At 35.6% G+C, this 21,956-nt stretch overlaps 1 protein-coding gene across 1 annotated transcript in view; it reads left to right on the top strand.

Moving 5' to 3' along the window:
- Positions 1-21,956, top strand: part of POLN (DNA polymerase nu) — a 110,006-nt gene that overhangs the window by 64,097 nt on the left and 23,953 nt on the right. Inside the window, exons 19-22 of the mRNA XM_063335909.1 lie at positions 10,512-10,594; positions 14,571-14,702; positions 17,490-17,600; positions 20,295-20,373. Of these exons, the coding sequence (XP_063191979.1) occupies positions 10,512-10,594; positions 14,571-14,702; positions 17,490-17,600; positions 20,295-20,373 (405 nt within the window). The remainder of the gene's footprint in view (positions 1-10,511; positions 10,595-14,570; positions 14,703-17,489; positions 17,601-20,294; positions 20,374-21,956) is intronic.

Raw genomic sequence — 21,956 nt, 5'->3', positions numbered from 1 at the left:
AGTTCATGAATTAGCATAGTCCAGGGATTATTCCCACCAGGTTGCTGGATGCAGCCCATGTTTGGATGGTAAGAGAGTTTTAAAGCATGGATATGTGGTATTGCTTTCCAGTTAGCCCCAGTGCTGCAGAATATTTATGGTCAGATTTAATTTCTTAATATTTTCATAGTCAACGTCTCCTTTCACGTGGTTGATTTTTTTTCCTCTATTCAATATTCTGGTAGCCTACCACCACAAAATTCATGTTTCTTGAACACAGTAACCAAATTATGGTTAACTATCCCAGATAAAATCCCACCAGTATATAGTATGGCAGTACTAATATTGTCCTGTCATCATAAATAGCTCACTTGACACATGCTGAAATTGCATTTGTTTTTCCACAGCCAAACCACACTGTTTCCTATCTGTTCTGTGATCAATTATTACATCTTTTCTCTGCTTCTAATTCCTTATACCCTACTTTATAAAAAAATCTATACTTCAGTAATTCTTATTTGCAAATAAAATAGTTTGCAGAAAAGCAACGCTCTATTGTTCTTTAGACTCTGTGAAAGGGTTTATTTCTCAAGCTGTACAGCACGTAGGGATAGGTTCACAATTACTACAGTCTGGAGGGGAGAAATGGTGTCAGGGTGCTATCTAATTTTTTTCCTCTCTGCTGTATTGGAGAAGAGTTTATGAAATAGCTTGGAAGACAAGCTCCAAGATCTGTGTATATTGCATTTCTGTTTCCCTTTTCTGTCCTATTATTATATGCACTTTAGAATTAGGCAGCGTTTTGTATTTGATTGAAAACATCATGAAATCAGCTGTAATTGTATCCTCAGATTATGTCTCCAGTGTTGTCCTAGGGCTGTTTAGCTTGGTATGTCATTAATGGTAAAGTTCATTACTCTTATTTAAATTTCTGTAAAGCTAACAGATTAAATCATTGTACTGAAGAAGCATCATTGTTTAAATCAGACTTGTTTGCATTAGGCAAAAAGCACTAATTCTAGATTGAGATTTTCATCCCTCTCTCAATAAACTTCACTTGTGAAATATGTCTGTTTCTTAACGAATGATTGTAGAAACTGTTACATTTTTGCATAACAAAAGCATTGTACTACAGGGTACGCCTCAAAAGATTCTAACAGGGAACACTGGAAAATTGTGGCTTTTGCAAATACAATGTGCATGATAGTTGTAATAATTTTTGGTTTGCCTTTGGAATACCTGTGTTAGGTAGCTCTACCTCCACAAATGAGGATTTAGATATATGTATACGCGTATTTATATTTGAACTTGTCTGTTGAGATACGGGAGACAGATCTAGATTTTGGCTTGTGATGTTTAATTATTGGAGTAGGGTTTTTTTCAAAGAGCATTCATGCAGTGGTTTAATTAGCTACCACTTTCTCCACCTACTCCCTTCTACTCCCTTGTCCTGTCCCTCCCCCCTGAAAAATAACTATTGTAAATGCTGAAATATAGTAAAGGGAGGCTGTTCAATTTGCCTTCTCAGAGTCAGAGTGTTAAAACATTTTAAGCTCTGAGTTCAACGCCTTGTGGTTGTTGGTCCGGAGTATTTTAACAGTTTTACTGTTGCAGCAAAGCAATTCCTGTCTGTTCTGAAAGCTCTCTTGCCATAGTTGATATTAATGAAATTTAACACTTGTCTTGCTTTGCACTCTGACAGACTGTCTATATGGCAGCTTATGGAAATTTCACATTGTAGTTTACAGTCCCTTCGAGAAGTGCAGCTGTGACATTTGTTTAGACTAGCAGATAATAAGGCAGAGGGAATAAAGTCTTCAGGAAGCATAATGGCTTTTGTTTTTAGAAGAGCTAAACAATAGCTTTAAATAAACCAGGTTGTTAACTACAAGTTTAACCAGACAGCTTAATTTTATGTGACATTGGAAGCTTATTATTATTGCACATTAAATGCTTTCTTAGCATTCTAGAATAAATGAAAGATAAAGTTTTAGAATTGTCACCGCCACATCTAACACACAAACTAGTGAAAAAGAAAGCCCTCAGGAGGTTGGGCAGTCCTCTGTTGTTTTGTGGTGTCTGATAACATTTACCATGGCTAATTTCATGGAAGAGCTATCTCCAAATAGTCATCTCCTTCTGGAGTGACTTTGATAAAATGCTACATTTTATGAGCACAATCCAGAGCTTAATAAAATGTTTCCATTTGTTTCATTTAACTCAATTCACTTTAACTTTAGTGTAAAGCTAAATCTTGATGAAATCAAGAATGCAAAGGCAATTCATTCTTCACTTGTACTTTTGCCTTTAATTCAGTGTAATCATGCACATAATGGAAATTTAAGCTGCAAGAAGTGTTTTTAGTGAAGATTGAAAGAGATGGGATATGAAGTCTCTCATCCTTCTCTGCAGAACCCATTTGTTGAAGACCCTTATATATAGCATGACCATTTTCTTCCTCTCTTGATTGCCCTACCAAGATATTTAAAAGTCTGCTGCTTATTTTTTTCTGGACTACGTAGATGCAGTTTGATGTAGTGTGACATCTCCTCCCTTCTTCCCCTGCTTGTTTTTCCTCAGCAAACTGTACATTCTTGTAACAATATTATAGCTCCATGTTTTTGTTCTGTGTAATATCTGAGATGGCAGTTACATCATGGTTTGATTATACATTAAGAACTCTGTTTCCTTCTGTTTCACTTTGCTGGTATTTCTCTAAAGGCTGCTCTGAAGAGCCATCTATTTCTTTACGAAGTTATGAGACTACTGACAAGTCCGAGATGGGTAATTATTTGATACTCTGCTACAGCTACCCATATCATCTCTTAAAATGTATTGTGTTCCTTCTTAACTATTTGAAACCTCTTACAGAAAAGCTTGAAAAGTAGAGGTGATATGTGAAGAAAGAACTCTAAGAGCATTCATTTGCATTTGATCCCTGACATAATTGTTTAATATAAAGGGCTTCTGAGAAATTTTATGTCATCCCAATTTGTATAGACCCCTTAATCTGTTTACATTTATTTGTTTTCAGTGATGTTCACACTGTTGCCGTTCACACTGGCACCTGAAGCTGGGAGTTAGTTACCCTGACTTCCTTTTATTCTGTACTTGTAGACCTGAAGACCCTAAAATAAGAATGCCCTCTAGTTAATTAATACCTTCAGCAGTCACATAACTCAGAAATAAATATCACTTGTCCATGTAATTCACTATGTAAGAGAGACTGTGGATGTGAGAAGAAAGCCCTTTTTTTGTTCCTGCAGTAGAGGAGAGAAAAGGTGAAGATTGCAGAGTAGGATGTGCTCTTTCAAGCACCTTCATCAATGTCAGGGACTTTCTGTTCTAACTGACAGATATCCAGAATTGTGCATTTTTAAAGAAAAATCTCTTGGTGACCTTTTTTGTCAAGAGCACTGAAAATAAGTGCTATCTAATATATCTCTTCAATATCCGATATCGGGGACATCAACATGTAGGTAAATATCTTACTAAAGATAATGGATCACTTTACTCACAAATGAATCTTTCAATAAGTTGTTACTGGTGATAGCTATAATTTATGACATGACCTTGTTGCAGTTTCTTTATCTGATTCCCTGCTTACTTTAAAATGTAGCAACAGAAGACTTCTGTCCCACAGAACAAACTGCAAAGACAAGTCTTCTGTAAAATACATGAAAGCTAGATGTCATGCCCTTTAAAAGAAGGTTGAGGATTAATGAAATAAATCTTCATACAATGGACTATAGCGGTTACTCAGACAAAATAAATTATTTTATGATTAATCACTGGAAGAACTCTTAAAATCCTGAAGTGCTTCTGGAGTCTTGCAAAAGAGTTTTATAGGGCTCATAAAGCTTTTCCTGGTGCTAAATAGATATAAAACAAATTAAAATGCAGTTTGGTAGGGTGCTATACAAAGAGGGAAAAGAGACACGATGAAAATGCTGCAGAGCTGGCTGTAGTATAGGAAGAATGACATCAAGCTGACAGTGCTGTAGTCTTGCATTTAAAAAAAAATCTAACACAACTAAAAGCTTTTATAAAAACCTCTAAACTAAATAAAACACGTATTAAAGCTCCCTGAGTGGGAGCTTATGACTCTCTCCCCTCTGTGTTTAAGTATGTGACCCCTATACTTACATGGGAGATCCATGCCAGAGATTTTCCAACATATGCAGTGGCCACTGGAAGACAGCTCTGCCTTTCCCGATGCCAGAGTGGGATTAAATATACATGAAATGGGGACCCTGTGTATTACCCTTTAGATTCTTCACATCTCCTCCTCCTCATCTAGTGTACTACATAAGATATCCCGATGCCCTAATTTGTTGATTCATTTATTCATGCATGTCCTTGTCTGAGGAGTTTCTTAGTGTTATTCTGTAACTTTATATCTCACTTATGCAAACCAGGTTATGATAAAAATGCAAATACAAGCATTTGACATAACATCTGAATCAGACATGAGAAGTATTTAGAAGTGACATAAATAAAGAAATAGAAGAATGACTTAATGTATACTTAGGTTACATCAGAAAGGTCTATCTTTCTGTTAGCTGTTTCCACTACTGTTTCCCTTCTGACAAAACGTTTGTCTGAATTTCAGTCTTTGTAGGTGCTTGTTTCCTTTTTTTTTTTTTTTTTTTTTTTAGAAAAGCGTCTTAGCTTTATTTCCCTTCTTCTGTGGAGTCTAGACAAATTTCATTTTTCATGCTGATGTGTCTATGCTCTTTTTATGAGGAAGACAGTCTAGCTACTTTTTGTTTAGAACAGTTGTGTAAATGATTCATAGTTATAAAAGGCATATATATGTATGGTTATACATGTGGTTCTCACTGGACATTCTCTATCAAACTATACATTAAAACTGTGTATGATAAATATATCTTGATGGGCTAATTGCATGTACCTTATGCCTGGCTCTTGATTGACAGGTGAGGCAAAAGTAGTGATCTATTTTGATATGACAGTGGCTTCAGGGAAACTATTTGTTTCCTAGCCTCTTCCTTTTCTGTATTTTGTAACAGAGATTAGCCAGGCAAAAGTTGTTCCAAGATCGCTTCCACATGTTACCTTAAAAATGTCTGAGACAACTTATGCCTGAGCCTTGTCAGCATTTTCCATTAGTCATGGAATAGCAGCTTTCAAAAAAATTGCTTATTCTTGTGCATTGCATTAACAGTTAGCAGGCGAGGTTATGTGTAGCCAATCTTTTCCGTATGTTTAAGATTCACACATACATTGTGGTAAATGTATTCTGCTTGCCTTAGGTATAATAAGGCAAATGTAATTGAAAAAGTAAGCTTTCAAAATTTACCTCCTACGTGATATATCCAGTGGCGATACCACTGTAAAACTGAGCTTTTCTAAAGCTTGCAGTTGTCACTTATTACATAAACTGTCTGTACCAGTTTCATGTGCCAACACAAAGTTCCAGGCACAAACTTACAAAATATACAACCCTCATCTGCTATTAAATAGCAACAGGTGATTAAAAATGAGAGATTTATATAGTTCACTGATGAAATTTAAAAAAGCTGTAAAAGCAGTCAGATGAACGAATGTGTATTCACTCATATATTCACTCATTTATTGGACATTAATGACCATCTATAAAATGAATTTAATGGCGCTCCATCTCGTTTCCCACATCAACAACTCACAGCTAGGACTTGGACTAATTGGCAGATGCAGGAGAGCAGCCAAGACCTTGTGGCTGTTATGACTGAGCTTAGCTTGGCTGGAATGTAATGCAGATCAAGGCAACGCATGTCTGCCAGATATTGTGTTTGAGAAGTTTGTTCTGCCTCTTCCTGTACATAAACAGACGAATTCCGTCACCATACAACATTTCCCAGAAATGCTGAAATGTCTTATCGCGTTCTTTTAAGACTGATTTCCTTCCATTTCTACCTGTTCTCAAAGTTTTATTTTAGTATTGCTCAAACTTTATGCCCTGTGGCCTCTGAGGTTTTTTGTGTTCATATATTTCATGCTGTGCGTGCTCATTTCTGTATACTAAAATTTGCATTAATTCTTTCTTTTTAATACTCTGTGCAGTTAAAAATAAATCCATCCAGGTCTCTACTCTGTGTTAAATGTGTTTATAGTTGGTTTATAGTTAAGCTTTTTTTAAATTATAGATATGATTGCCATATTTTTCTTGGGTATAAAGAAGACTTGAGATTTAATTCAGCAGAAATTCCTTGAGACGTCCATTAGACATCATTAACGTATGAAAACATACAGTGAATTTTTGAGAAAATATAGAAAATATTCAAGATACTATCTCTGAAAAAGTAATAAATTGCATATGCCTGATCTTAAGTTTCATATCTGTTACTAAGAAACATAGTATGTTTCTTACTAACAGTTTGATATTATCCTTCTTCACTCTTTTGCTAGAAAATTTTTCTCCATTTTTTTCACTCTAGGAATTAAGCAGCATTCTAGGCATACAGCCCAGTTCTTAGTAGAAGCACCTTTTCAAAGAGTTTGTATATCTCTGCTCTCACTATGTTTGTCAGATTTTCTACAATTTTTGGCTGTAAGTTGTTTTGTTGTCCTCACAGACCTTTCCAGATTGTTTAGTTCTGCTAACTCCTTACAAGAATAATGAGTTCTGTTAACCTGTACACGTCTCCTAGCACTTAAGTCCATTCTTTATTCTACCTAATAGATGTGTATCAAGTAAAGTACTATAAAGTGAAGTACTTGCAAAGCAGTACTAAACGAAGAAAGGTAAAGGACAAACAAATCAGAGATGTGGAAAGAGACTGAGACAAGTATGCAGGCAAGAACAAGGATATAGGAGGTGAAATGTTGCACATTTGGACATGGCAAGTCAGGAGGAATTTGAAGATGGTGATAATATTGATTATGAACTTGAACAAATAGCATATTTGAGAGAGAGAGAAAGTAATGAGAAAGATGTCATAAAATGGAAAAATATGTTTCATGCTAGAACTAATAACTGCATATATATTTCCTGCAGGACTTCAGAAACTGTGCTATTCCCACAACAAAACCTGCTGCAAATTCTTTCTTCTGTTGAGCTTTTTTCTCTGCATGAATTTCTATTACATTGCATTAACACACTTCCTGTTCTGCTAGACGTACATACAGTACTGGGTGAGCTGAAGTCTGCCTCCATGTCACTGTCTGGGCCCAGCAGCTAAGGCTTTTTTATGGCCATTCAGCTTCCTTTTTCAGATTCGAGTTTATTTGAAAACAATGCATCTCCACTATAGGTCTATTTTACATCATACCACAATTCAGCGCTGAGTATTTTCATGTATTAGATAGCTTGCTTAGTGATTGTAGCTTAAACATTTCTTACAGAAGTAAGAAGATAACAATATTTTGGTTGGACTCGATGATCTCAAAGGTCCTTTCCAACCATGAAGATTCTATGATTCTAATATCAATTTTCAATATCGTGGTATTCCATGTTGAGTCTAAAGCCAAAAAAAACCGTTTTAACTTTAAATACGTTCTCACAGTACCCACTAAAACAAATTAGTTATCTCAAATATAAATTTGTTTGTAGAGGAAACAAACTGAAGAAGAAAGTCCACTGAGGATTTCTAATATGGGTGCTGCATTTCTGAGAAATTGCCTGCCCCCCTCCCTCCCCTATTTTGTAACTCAAAGGAATAAATAATCTTCACCTCAGACTGCAGGAATGCCACTCGTATTACAGAAGGAATCATGCATCCTAGGTAGAAACTAATAATTGTAAATACAAACAGAAAAAAAAAATCATGATTAGAAAAAAAAGGAATAGTTTTGATAAATGACTTCTGTGTGTTCAAGCACTTGTGATTTATATGGAAATTCCATACTTTTTTTATTCTGGATTCTTGAATGTGGTACGTATATTTACAGATATACAGAGTAGTAGATGTAATGACTCTCTGTCAAGTGCTCACATTTCCCACTCTGACACACTAGGAGGAGTTGACTGACTGTTTTGGTTTTAGCATTATGTTAAAAGAAATATTTGACATAAAGCTCTGAAATTTTAATAGCTTCTCATGTATTTCATGACTAACCAAAGATCAGGAAATGCTAAGGGACTGTTGTGATTGCCATGATCGCATGATGCATGTACATCTGCGCCGGTAACTGTGTTAGGCAAGGTTTTATTGTGATTGCTTACAATGGAAACACAGAAACTTCCTCCTGACACTGCCTATCATGATTATAGTAATAAGTCTATTTCTGGTTTTCCCATTCAGCCCTTTGAAGTTGAAGGTTTGGATAATGCAAAAACATCCTTAAAATCCTAGTAGTGGTTCTCGCTGTGCACATAATCAAGTTCATTCTAGTGTTTTCTTTCACTGTTAAAGCTTCTGTAGAACCACCAGCAAGACTCTCCTCTTGTGTCTTCCTCAGTACCATGATCTGATGAGTATGTATGTTCCTCTACAGATTTCTATGACTTCTTAACCACTGTGTTCTTTCTATTATAGTCCTTTCTTAGATAAATGAGCAGCTAACGTACTCACGCTCTGCTGACCCTTTGGCTCTCAGTTGTCTCTAGCCTCAGACTTAGGTAAACCTGCAAGTAAACTCTATTACTGTACTCCTATCTCTTGCCTTCTCCAGGCCTCTAGTTCAAATTATGCAGTATTAGGAAAGCAGTATTATATTTTGTATTGTTTCCCTAGTTTCAGCATTCTTCAGTCTTGGTTCTTCATATCAGAAAGGTCCTCAGGTAAGATCTACTCTCTTATCAGATTCTCTTTTCCCTCCTGATTCTGGATAAATACTTTCTCAGTTGTATATGTAGCTTTCTGCCAGGTTCTTCAGGAAATTCCTGCAGACTTTATTCCAGAGGTTGCTTCAGGAAATCCTTAATTCCTAATTCTGCACTTAGTAGCTCCAATTGCCACTTTGTCCTCTGATTCAGGTACATTTGGGAGTCTCAACCTACTTTATTCAAAAGAGCTGTGAACTTTTGACCTGGCATAATTAAGTTGGCAATTAGTAAGAGTCTCCAACTAACAGAATGATTGACTTAAGTGGGAAGAGTCTTGATTTCAGATGGAAAACAGTATGAGATTATCCAGTTGTTCATGTTCCTCAGCCTAAAAGGAGCAGTGAAAATTCCTTTTTATCTTTGAGCAATTAGTAGCATTCAAAGGAATAATGTGAGCTTCTACAAAACCAAAGACTATTTGCCCAATGAAGGTTTGAAATCATATTCAATTTTATTTCTCCTCTTCAAAAAATCTGTACTGTCATAAGGACTTGCTTAAAGCTGATTGCACTCAAGGTCTACCTGTTTATCATTCAGAGTGCCTAATTATACCAGCACTGTGCATAGGCTTGGCTAAAATCAGTGTATGAGCTGAGCAAGCAAAGATTTGTGTCTCTGCTGATTTTCTAGGTGTTCGAATATCATAATAATGGTGGAAGATCCTTATTCAAGAAGATACACAGAAACATGCCATTTTTTCAAAGCTCGTCAGCCAAAATTTTCATGACAAAGCATCTTTCATGGCAAAAAATTTTTATAACAAAACATAGCAAACTTTGCTTTTAAAAATACAACCAAATCATCACGAACAGTGTTATGAGGAGACTTATTCACAAATAGTGCATATGTCGTCAAGTGTCTCTGATAGCAATTCATCTCCATGTTCCAAATACAATTTCTGTAGTTATTTCTTTTCAGAGTGTGAGTAGGTGATCGAGATTTCCCCCGATGCATTTCCATTTAAACCAAATGATCATTATTCTTCAGTGCTGTCAGTTGTCAATAATGTCAGTGTTCTCTCTGAAGCTACATTTGGATAAGGAAAGGCATAGGTGGCAGCTGCTTGACGATTGTAGAGTCCTAGCTTTTTGTTTGGAAATTGCTAAATCCATTAGCCCTTTCAAAGGACTATTTACATCAGTTGGTGAGTAAATGGGAACCAGGAAGGATGATACTTTGCTGGGAGTAAACTAGCTACACTCTCTAGTAAAGAAACAGCCAGTGCTGCTGTTTTGTGAAGCATCTCTATTGTGGAGCTCTGTAAGACATATGGAGAGATTCAGTGCATGCTTTTATCAGTCATTATTCTTGTTAAAAGGTTAGATATCCTATTAGTGAAGCCCTGATATAACCTTTGTTTAAATAAGCTTTAGGTCAGATATATGCTTTGAGTCTCTATATATGTTACGTCTTGAAGAAATGCTATTGCTGAAAAGATTTAATTTTTCTCATCAGTCAATATTGAATCCTCTTCAGCCTAAAGAACTAATAACATAGTTGTAGGACTTTTCCTAGCCAATAACTTGATTAAAAAGAAAAGGAAAGGAGAAGATGAAGATTAAAGTAAGGAGTTTCATTTACTATGGACTATCACAACCAAAATTTGCAAAAAAGTTGTGCATTCCTGGCCGAAGACAAAAGCCATTAAGTGCTTCTGTTCATATTTTACAAGTCTGTAGTTATTAAATGCCTATTGACATTTTCTGTGGGGATAACGAATTATTTTTAACTGAAAATGTATGATGTTTGTTTCTTTGTTTAGGAAGGGGATTCCAAGTGAACAAGTGAAACACACTGATAGAGAGCAAGCGAAACGTATAGTTTACTCAGTGGTTTATGGAGCAGGTAGGCATTTTTAGAAAAAAAACCCAGCTACAGTAGGTTAATACTTTATACATAATTTATATAAGTAGACTGAATTTCTAAAGGTGAGTAAAAGTTTGTCAGGATTACAGTTTTATTTTTATCAAGGGTTATTAAATGATCTACCCAGTATCAAAATTATCAAATCAATACAACCCCATCGACATATGCAAATATTACTCTGATTTCCTATTTATTTGCTGCTGATGTAACTGAAGCATTTGTCTTTATCTAAAATGAGTATAATTTTGAGTGAACTTTGCATTCAGTCAGTATATAGACAGAAATAAGAATAACAGCAATGAAAATAAAAGAACTCCAACAGAGTGGCTGAGGTTGGAAGAGACCTCTGGAGGTCACCAGATCGAGCCCCCCTGCTCAAGCAGGGACATCTAGAGCCGGTTGCCCAGGACTGTGTCCAGACAGCTTTTGAATGTCGTCAAGGATGGAGACTCCACAACCTCCCTGGGCAACCTGTGCCAGTGCTCGATCACACGCACAGTATGAAAGTGTTTCCTTACTTTACATCTTAATGTTTGCTGCCATTTCTTCACAACTGCAGAAAACCTGCAAAAATCCACGCTGCTACCCATTCTGCCGAAGTCCTGCCTGGGTCCTAGATAAATCAAGACATTCTGCATACTTCCCAAAACTGCCTACCATTTCTTAAATGATGCCCAACTCTACTTATGCTTCATACGTGCTTAGAATTATCTTTTCTGGGTCGACAGATCAGCCTACCTGATGTATCATCAGCTGAAAAGCTCTTGTGAATTTGTTTTAGTGAACAGCTAACTGAACCTTATGTAGGTCTTCTGGAGAAATCCAAAAGCTCTTAGTGCTTGGAAAACTCATTTAGGAAATGAGAGCTCTAGATTGCAGGCTTTATTTAACTTGGAAGAACTTAAAACTACATCTTGAGTTCATGGGTGAGAATGCTTTCTAAACCCTCTTCGCTGTGAGTCAACAGTAGTATTTGAATCAAAGGCAGAGTTGGCCAAGGGCATTCAGTTTATTGTTTAGGGCACTCAACTGAGAAAGGGAGAAAACCACTTCAGTTTCATCTCTCCAGAATATCTATTTTATATATAGGGGTGTGTATAGATTATACACGCACATAGAAGACTATATATACACGTGCATTTTTACATTACGCTGTATTGCATTTTAAACATATGTGTTTAAAATCTAAATTAAAAAGCCCAGCACTAGCTCCCTGCAATGTAAATTCAGACCTTCCCATGCTGAGACCTGGAATCAAATCTCCTATTTCCAGCCTGAATGTTTTCATCACTAGATTGTTTTATAAAATGCAAGCATTAGCACCCCTGACCCATGCAGATGCTACACATTTTCTATCTGTTCCCTTCACTCTGGTTGGAACAGGCAGATACTAGACTCAACGAGCCTGAATCACCACAGGTTGAATGCCCTGTAGTTCTGTACACAGTCAGTGGAGAAAAGGAAATGCCTCAGTTACTGGGGCTAGAGCCTCCCTCAATGAGCTTACGTCTGTCTACTCATGCTATAAAGAGCTCAGATGATTAGATCAAGCAGATTTTATTGGCACTCCCTCACTTGCTCTGTACCAGGCACTAAAAATTTCAGTGCACCGGTGCTTGATTTAAGTATCTCCACTTACTTGTTTATGCTTTGTCTCCCTCTCTCTCAAATGAGGGCAACTGAAGCACCTGCAAGATAATAAGATGCTTCAGTTCATTGGCAGTGTGATCAGATCCTAATTAAAACAACATGGAGTGCTATCATTAAACTATTTACATGGAAACTGGACTGACAAAACCGAATTATTAGATATCTGAAACTGATGGACTGGATTCCACCCACAGTTTGTGTCCCTTCAAAAAATGGCTAAATTTTCATTAAGGAGACATTTTGATACAACTGAAGAGTGTGAATAATACTTACTTGTTTCACTTCTTTTGGGATTGAAAAATACAGAAGCATTCGCTGAGGAGCTTGCCTGTATTATGCTTACTGGACTCAATGGAAATCTTTCATGCGGTAATCTTTTTTTTTTTTTTCTTTCTGTTTTCTTAGTTTTAGGTTACACTTTGTTCATGTTTTCAAGGTCTTTTCTGTAATCTTGGAGGATAGAAAATAGTATAATAAAAAAAGAAGAGTCTTATGTCTAGGAGTTGCTACTTTAATAAATGCACCAAATATCGAGAGGGATGACAGTATCACAGTCTTTTGCTTGGTTTGGAGCAATTCAATTCACCTGGTTCTTCCTCAATCATCTTTTTAAAACTAAAGCAAAGACAACCTAAACATCTTTAAAATAAGGAATTAATTCCATCCAATGGCAGTATGTTCAAGCCCTGAATTAACACAGAGGGATGTCAAGGTGTTTAAATGAAAAACAGGGAAACTAATGATAAATTCAGTTTGGAAGATAATATTACAGAGTGGAGGACGCCGCAACTCATAGGCTGCTGCTAACAATTCCCCTGGCACAAATAACACAGGCAGAGCACTCGGGGAAGCTTTAGTCCACTGCTCAGCCTTGCTTTGCATGGCCCTATGGGATCAAATGTGATCTAACATGATTACATGGCTGTACATTCCCCTCTTTTTGCTTCCCAGGAACTGGATTTCCCTGCAACCTTTCAGGCTTCTTTACTGACATTGTGGCTTAATTTTCCTACTGTTTTACGCAATACTTTTTTTCTGTATATCAGTAGATTTTAGGTGGATAACATGGACAACCTTAGATGTTGCAATTCTCTGAGTAAGCCACAGCAGTCTCCTAGATGTTAACAATATGTGCTTTAGCAAATAGATTTGTCATTTGCTGACCGAGGAAGAAATCCCAAATTAATTAGATGTCAAATAAAAGTACAGACCTGTAATAGCTCAGCAAGAATTATCCTGGATGTCTTGTGAATTTCTTCTTCTAGTACCTTGTCCAGACTGGTATTCCTTCAGCTCAGTGCAGATACTGGCATGACTGAGAACAAAATGCTACAGAATTTTTCTGAAATGCACATCAGACTGACAGTGATGGCATTTAGGTGGCTGAAATCTCTCTTTCAAAAATGCTAGATAATTTTTCTTGACAGTATTACTGTGGCAATAACTACTCAATGCCTTTGGTGCCTTGAGATGTCGCCTCTCATCTTATGTTATTTGCAGACACAGTGCTGGTTTTGTGTTGCTGTACAGCTGACTTAAATATATCTGTCTTTCAAACCTCATATGACTAATGTGGATGTATGTTTTATTTTTACTGGAACTGTTTGGTTTATAAATGTGTTTAAACTGTAGCTCTTAGCTTATATTTTCACACTCTGGAAAACTGTCTTCAGTTTTTTTCCACATTATCTTATAAATGCTCTTAGATCTAACATAATGTGTATTGCGCACCTATATCCTATCCAAAAGTTACCATTCCTTTCTCTCTCTGTTGGAACACTTTTTCTGTTTTTTCTTTTTCCAACCCTTTTATCTCACACCTTGGACCCATATTTTTACAGATGTTGAGGAACCTAAGATTGTTTGAATTCTGTGGGACTCAGACTCCTAATGACCTTTCTAAAATCAGGGTGCTTGGTCTGATTGCTTCAGCAGTTAAGTTTTTCTGTGGCTCCTCAACATTTGCAGATTAGCACACTGAACGAGTAAAATGATACTTAAAGTAACAAAGTTATTCTGTGAACAAAAGAGATTTCAATCACATTATAGGTATAAACTATAACTAGGATTTTCTTAATTACGTACTTCTTATTAAATATATTCTTAATCTAGTAACTTCAGTAAAACATTCAAGCTCAAAGTTGAAACATTTGCTTTGTTGAAATATGATTGTAGTATATCAGATCTGTCCTTTCATAGAGATAAGTCAACTAATTCCACTAATTGTGAATGTAACCTTGCTATTATATGTAGTGGATTTCTGTTCTGATTTATTGCATAATAAAGATAATTTCTTTACCACCAGGTAAAGAACGTCTTGCTGACTGCCTGGGAATTACTCCTGTTCAAGCCAGTCAATTCATAGAAAGTTTTATGCAAAAATATAAGAAAGTACATGAATTTACAAAGCAAACCATTGAGCAATGCCGAAATAAAGGTAATCCAAAGTCTGTAAGCATATTTTTGTTTAATAATCAGCACTGTGTGACAGTGGTGAAGACAAAGATTTGGCTTAACCAAAATTCACATAGTTATAGGACAAGAAAATACTTGGAATATAATTTCTTGGTGAATCAGGTTTTTTTTCTCTTTCAACTCTGAGAGGAGCTGGTTATCTGCCTTTTCTCAGAAAGATGCTAACAAAATAAGACGTCTGTTCTCAGAGTGAACCCTACTTAATGTCAAGTTACACCGCATCATTTTGACATATAATGTACTCCAACATAAAAAAAAAAACCCAGGGAATCTTTTACTTAATAAATATGCTACGTGGCTGGTGGACCGTGGAAGTTCAGTCATTTAGTCAAAGAGTCAATTTACAGAGTCAATTTTTTTAATTAATTTTTTCTTTGCATCAGTCAGAATTTATGTTCTTGAAATTCAGGTGGTATCTGTGATGACAGATGTGTGCAAAGTGCTTCATGGAGCCAGCAGCTGCAAACACTTCTTGCGTCAAATTTGTTGTTAGTCTGCATACTCATTTATATTTAGTGAATCCTAGGAGTGCAGTAATTTGAGGAGAGAAATATAGCTGCTTGAAATATTTTCTTTTAAAAGCTTATTAGCAGAACTGTCAAAATTGATTTGTTTCTTAGTATGGTATAAAGTACTAAGACATTTTGCAGAAATAAATAGTAAATTTGCAATGTAATATTACCCATCATTGTATGGGTGAGTGTCATGATAAAAACATGTAACTGATTTCTAGTCATGAAAATTAATAGTACTCCTTCTTTGTAGAGCTTAAAAATGTACTGGAAGCATGAACTGTCATTGTGTCACACAGTTGCATTCCTTCATTCACTAATATTACTAAACAAAAGTGAAGTTACTGAAAATCCATTTTTAGTTATAATTAAGCCCAATATCACACATCTAGCAAAATGTGACGCATTTACTATTTATTTCTTTGATCTATTTAAAATAATGTAGCATTCCTTTCTTGAAGGTGAATCAATTTCAATACCCAAACCTCTGTGATGAAGAATTGGGTTTATGGGTTTATGACACAAAAGTGTCATAACTAATGTCGTTGATTGTCATCAAAACATGCTTGTCTAATTAGTACTTACTCCTTCTCTTAATCCCATATATCAACCATTGCCTCAGATTGCATCTTTCCAACAAAACCATTACAACCTAGTGAGCTCATTATACAGTAACTTCTTTTTGCTTATCTGCAGTTCAAAGGTGAACAGCATCCACCTGACTAGTATTATTTAGGTGTTACTAATGTCCGATACTCCATGTAGACACGATAAACAGAAAAAATATTAATTTGTGATGAAAATATATTTATTAGTATATATGTTATGATCTTGTTATTATTTGATTAAGTGATCAACATATAAAAAAGAGTACTTTAAGACCTCATTCAAGTATGTATTTGCAGATTAATCTTTGACCACAAAAGCATACTCTGCCACTGTTATATGAAAGATGGTATTTGTTTGGGGGTGCTAATTAGCTATGGGTATTGCAAGGGTGATTCTGTTGTGGAAACATACCACACAGGTATAAGGATATTGCAATATATCTATTTTTCCCTAAGAATCCAATGTTTCAAGAATTCCATCTTTAGATACTGTTCTTCTTAGAAAATCTTAGTTAAATTATGAAGAGTGATTTGCCAAAGAATATCCTAACTTCCAGATAATTCAGCTCCTTCTTCCAAAACTGGGTCTTTTGGTATTAGGGCTTCTGGAAATATAATAATTTGCAGAAAGCTGTATTAATTCATCCTGTACATAAGTCTGGGTACGTGTTGTCCATAGCAAGGTCATAACTTTGTGCTTGGGGAGGCCTCCTTACCACATGTGCTTGCCTATCTTGATTGCCGAAGAGGAGATGAAAGTCTGTGGCAGTCTGAACTTCCATGGTGTCTAATAATAATTCATGGATAGTCAAAGTGATCAGAAGTATATAAAAAGATTTTAATAAGATCTATTTCTAACATGGATGATTTTTCATTTTCCTTAAAATAAGAAAAGAAGTTTAGTTTTGAATATAAGCTGAGTTAACGTTTTTTGTGTGTTATTTTGACAAGAGGACCCTCACATTTCTTTTCCTATCTCAACTCCTCTCAAAATAGTTATTTTGGCAAAATACATCATTAGACCTAATGTGAAGCTTTTACTGTGTTTTCATGTGTTTCTTTTAAACTAAGAAAACCCACCACAATAAATGTAAGAAAGCTTGGCTGTGAAAGGGACATGAAAATATCACATAAAGAAAAGGGAAAAAAAGTTATAACTTTTTGTGGTTTTTTTTCCCCAAAAACTATTTGATAATTTTGGGAAATACTCATTAATGATTTAATTGCTCCACAAATTGATTTTTCTTTGCTATTCCCAAGTAAACTATTCATTGCATGTAAAGCTCTAATTATGGCTGCTAATAGATAGCTAATTCTGCTAGGTATTTATAGTTTCATCTCCCACAGAGAGAGTTTGCTGGTATATCAGTAGACATTCCTAATGAAAAATAGCTTTAATGAACAGAAGTTTTCCTTGTATAACATGTACCAATTCTCTGAATGAAATAATTAGACCAAAAATACAATAAGCGTCTAAGGTTTAAATAAGAGGAGCTCTGAGTATATGCAGAGGGCAAAATATTAAATTGACTCAGGCAGCACACAGTTACAAAAATCTATATTCAAAAAGAATTTTTGAAATTTAATTTTAATCACCAAGAATACTAATTTCTATTTAAATCCTACAAGGTTATGTGGTTTCCATAATGGGACGTAAAAGACCACTGGCTAATATCAACGCACAGGATTACAAACTACGCACTCAAGCAGAGAGGCAGGCTGTCAATTTTGTTGTTCAAGGTAAAAGACTGCCTGCCTACCTTCCCACCTGCCTCCCTATCTCTTTATCTGTGCTTGGCTTTAGTGGACAACAACTCTGATAATCTCAAAAGAATGAATATTCTAGTAGTCTACTAGAGTAGACTAGAGAGTCTAGTAGAGTCTACTAGAGTAGACTACTGAGGTATGAGTTCTACTATAAAAGAGAAGTTTAAATTATGTGTTCTATCTACCTTGAAAATTGCCAGTATTAGAAAACGCAATGTTCTAATACACTATAGTGGTATATATAATATCTAGAATTCAGTGCTTCAGTGATGTATTGTTGTGTTAAAACATTTTCATTTCTAGTTTTGATAGTTTGTTACTCCAAAAGGGTTTCTGTGATTATGCTGCTTACATATTCCAGCTTTTATTTTACGAGATAGCTTTAGTTCAAAAAATATACAATATTACAAGAATTGTGCATTGTTGTTATTTGTTTTGAAACCCAACTCATTCTTTGTAAGGAATGTTCAAACTTAATTCTGTGGAGAGTAAGAAAAAACCTGTTTTTTCAGAGAAAAACATTGCAAATTTGCCATATAGGTTAGAAATGTAAAAATTGGCATAAAGTGCTCGATTATTAGTTATTGTGATGCATTAACATACTCTATTTAAATAGCCTGGGGCTCAGTCTTGTACAGAATTTAGCCACCTAAAGAAAAAAAAAAATCCCTGAGCTAGCAGTCCAAGACTGAGATCCCTTTACCAAGTTATCCTTTGGAAGAATTATTTTTTTAATTGGATGATGCTGACAGGTTTTTCATTAAGTTATATTGGAAGTGTACAATTTACAGGCAAGTAAAAAGTGCTGTCTAGATATGGTAATGGTGTGCTTTTTATAAAGTGACTTGAATTTTCCTTTTGAAAGGATCGTTTGTTTCTTTTTTTTTTCTCTCCAAATATTATTCATTTTAAGGTTTCATTTTAAAAATGACTTGAGTATTTGCGTCATGTTTGACAATTCTTATAATTAGTAACTGAATTTAAGTACTGGCTCTGCAAGTATATATACAGATCTAGAATTCTGATATATACTCTTGCTTGAATACTAGTTGTGCTCAAGTGGTGTCTGCCTTGCACTATTAAGCTCCCAAATGTAGAATTTTAGAAGTATCCTTATAAAATCTGCAGCAAAGCTGGCACGTTTGTAACACTGGGCATGCCTGTACAAGCTTCTCCAGAGACTTGTGTGCAGTTTACCTGGGTTTCCATCCAGCTGGCCAGCAGCCCTCTCCAGTTGAAGGCACATACATATTGAGCTAATACAGCGAGTCCTGCTGAGTGTACAGTGTAGCATTAATAAAGCTACATGGCCTTCTGAGCAGCACTTGCTTATGTCCGTCTGTCCAAAGAGCTTGGAGCTGAGGCAGAGCTATCACAGGACTGTCTACGAAACGCTCACCTATATGTAGCTGCAATAATAAGATTGTCATATTTCATTGTCAGTTCAAATAATCATGGAGGACAAATCTGATGAAAAGTAGAATCATAGAATCATAGAATGGTTAGAGTTGGAAGGAACCCTAAAGATCGTGTAGTTCCAACCCCCCTGACCTGGGCAGGGACACCTTCCACTAGACCAGATTACTCAAAGCCCCATCCAGCCTGGTCTTGAAAACTTCCAGGGATGGGGCATCCACAGCTTCTCTGGGCAACCTGTTCCAGTGTCTTACCACCCTTGCAATAAAGAATTTCTTCCTAATAGCTAATCTAAATCTCCCCTCTTTCAGTTTAAAACTGTTACCCCTCGTCCTATCACTACACTCCCTCATAAAGAGTCCGTCTCTGTAATGTAGCTGTTATTCAAAATATGTAATATTAGAAGGTGTAAAGAAGCAAGGATTAAAACCTAAAATATTCAGTATTCCCAAATTTTATAAAACATTCATTCTAGACTACAAAGATATTTTTAATTGTGGGATTTCAGCTATTAGTTAATATTTTAAGACTGTAAAAACTTTCTAAATTATTCTAAAACATTTTATCACAGTGTACTAACTGCATTTAATATATGTGTTTTATATCTGTTTAATATATATTTATATATAATATGTATGTGTGTGTTTTATAATTATATCTAATAGTCTAATTAATTTAAGCAGTTTGTGTTTTGGTTATGGCGGCAGCAACTGATAGCAGAAGACTTCTGATGCATGACAATATTGAGAGGAACGTAGAGTTCCAGCTTTAACTTTCTACAACTGGATTTTCCACAGTTCTTTCATGGTGCTTATTCTGTTTTTGAATATTTCCCAGTTCAATAGTCTTTACCGATGTACAGCTTAATATTCTTCAGTTATCATTCAGCTCTACTGAATTGCATGGAGTAAACCATTTACTTTATTTATTTATTTATTTTCTTTTATTTCTTATTTATAATTGTGATAAAATCAACCAGAAGGATATAATTATTTTCTCTTAAACTATTTATATAAAATATATCTAAACATCATATCTTAGAAAAAATATTTTAATCATTTTTTAGTCATTTAGTTTTTTATTTATTAATCTTATAATCTGTTTCGTGTATTACATGAATTGAATCTGCTAGTTTTGCAAATTCTCATAATTCAGAATCTTCAGATGTTTTTCATTCCTATGCCATAGTTCCAAGAAGAACATTTTCTTTCTGCATGCTTTAAATTAAAAACATATCACGTTCTTTCATAGGATCTGCAGCTGATCTTTGTAAAATGGCTATGGTGGAGATTTTTACCTCTGTTGTCATTTCTCCAACTTTAACAGCCAGGTTAGTAGTGAATAACTGCAAAACTGTTTGATTTAAAAACAAAATTAATTGAAATTAATGCGTTTGTGGCATTTTAGACAGCTGTAGAAATATCATGTATGCCTCTGAATCTTTTAACAAGTGAGGACTTGTGGGATGGTTTTATACATTCAAAGTTATATCTTTTTGCTTAAATGTTTGAATCTGTAAATCCACCCCAAGGCGATGAAGTGCCCTGGGGCCATTTAAACTCAGTCAGATCTAGTTCAGTGGTAGTTCCACATCTTTGAAATCAAGCCCACTGATCATATCCTTCCTGTATTTTGAGTCTATTGTACAATGGGAATTGAACATTCAATGGTCTGGGAAAAAAACAGGAATCAGGAAACTAGTGCTCAAACAAAATAAATGAACATTTTTTATTTTCCGTATAGATGGCTTTCCCTTGCTAAAGAAAAGCTAGATCATCATGCTTCTCTTCTGTTGTGACTGCTCATAGTTGGGTGGGAGATCACAGAATGTCCTCAAGATTTTTACGCCACAAGCAGAAATAACGAAGTCTACTTTTACTGTAATAAAGGATGGAGGGGGATGGTGCAGGGAGTTAGTGAGCATTTTTATTTGCTGCAGTAGAAAGATACTTTGAAGGCAAACTTGCAGGAAAAAACCCAAACAAGTGTTCTCATATTTTGTAATGCTGTAGTAAACAATCCATTAGAACATGAATTTTTGCTTTTGATAAAAGCAGAGATAGCAGGTAGTGCAGAACATCAGTGTTGCTGTTGACATCCAGAAGGGGAAATCATAAACACTTAGCTGTAGCAATCATGTATTAAGGACTTCCGTGGGAGTTTAGGTCACCACAAAGTAACAGGGTTTGGCCTTCCAAACATACCTTACAATTATGTGTAATATCTAATCCTGTAAATACCCTGTGTATGTGTGTGTGTCATTTACACACAGCAGTGTTGCCTTACTTGATCAATGTTTCAAAATGTAATTTCTAATTACAAATATAAATTCCATGTGTTGAATTCAAGGGTAGAGTCACTCCTATGCCAAAAATAAAACTTGTTCTGAGTAACACTCTTAAGTGTTCTTGCAACTTTTTGAGCAAAATACTGTTGAATTATTACCCAAAAAAAATGGAAACATGTGGCCCACTAGTACAAATCTGAAATGAGAAATGGTTCTTAGGTGGAGATACGGCATGCATTTATGTATTAAATGTTGGATGATGTACTGTAACATATTGTACATTTTGGGGCAGATTCTCTGCACTGATTATAGTTCTTGCTGCTGCCTGAGTTGTACGAAGAGACCAAATTCTGTCAGCTGTGGCCTGGTTGAAAATTTCTGTAGCAGGTGTAGCTTGGAGTTAGATTAGCAATAAAACAGCTGCCTTCCAGGACAAGCAACCAACAGTCTTTAATGGAGGAAGCAAGCGGAGGTGGTGAGAGGGCAAAGAACGTACTCCGTTCTGCAGTTCCTACCTAGCACACTGATCTTTAGGTTCAATAACTAGCAGTTTGTTTTAATTCTGAGAAATGCCAACGTTTTTTGCAACTAATGCTGTGTCTGATAAAGCTCGTGAATGTTTTCTT

Source organism: Chroicocephalus ridibundus, chromosome 5 (assembly GCF_963924245.1).
Source record: "Chroicocephalus ridibundus chromosome 5, bChrRid1.1, whole genome shotgun sequence".
NCBI lineage: Eukaryota > Metazoa > Chordata > Aves > Charadriiformes > Laridae > Chroicocephalus > Chroicocephalus ridibundus.
The sequence above is the reverse complement of the archived record's forward strand: the minus strand, read 5'-3'. Positions and strand labels throughout refer to the sequence as shown.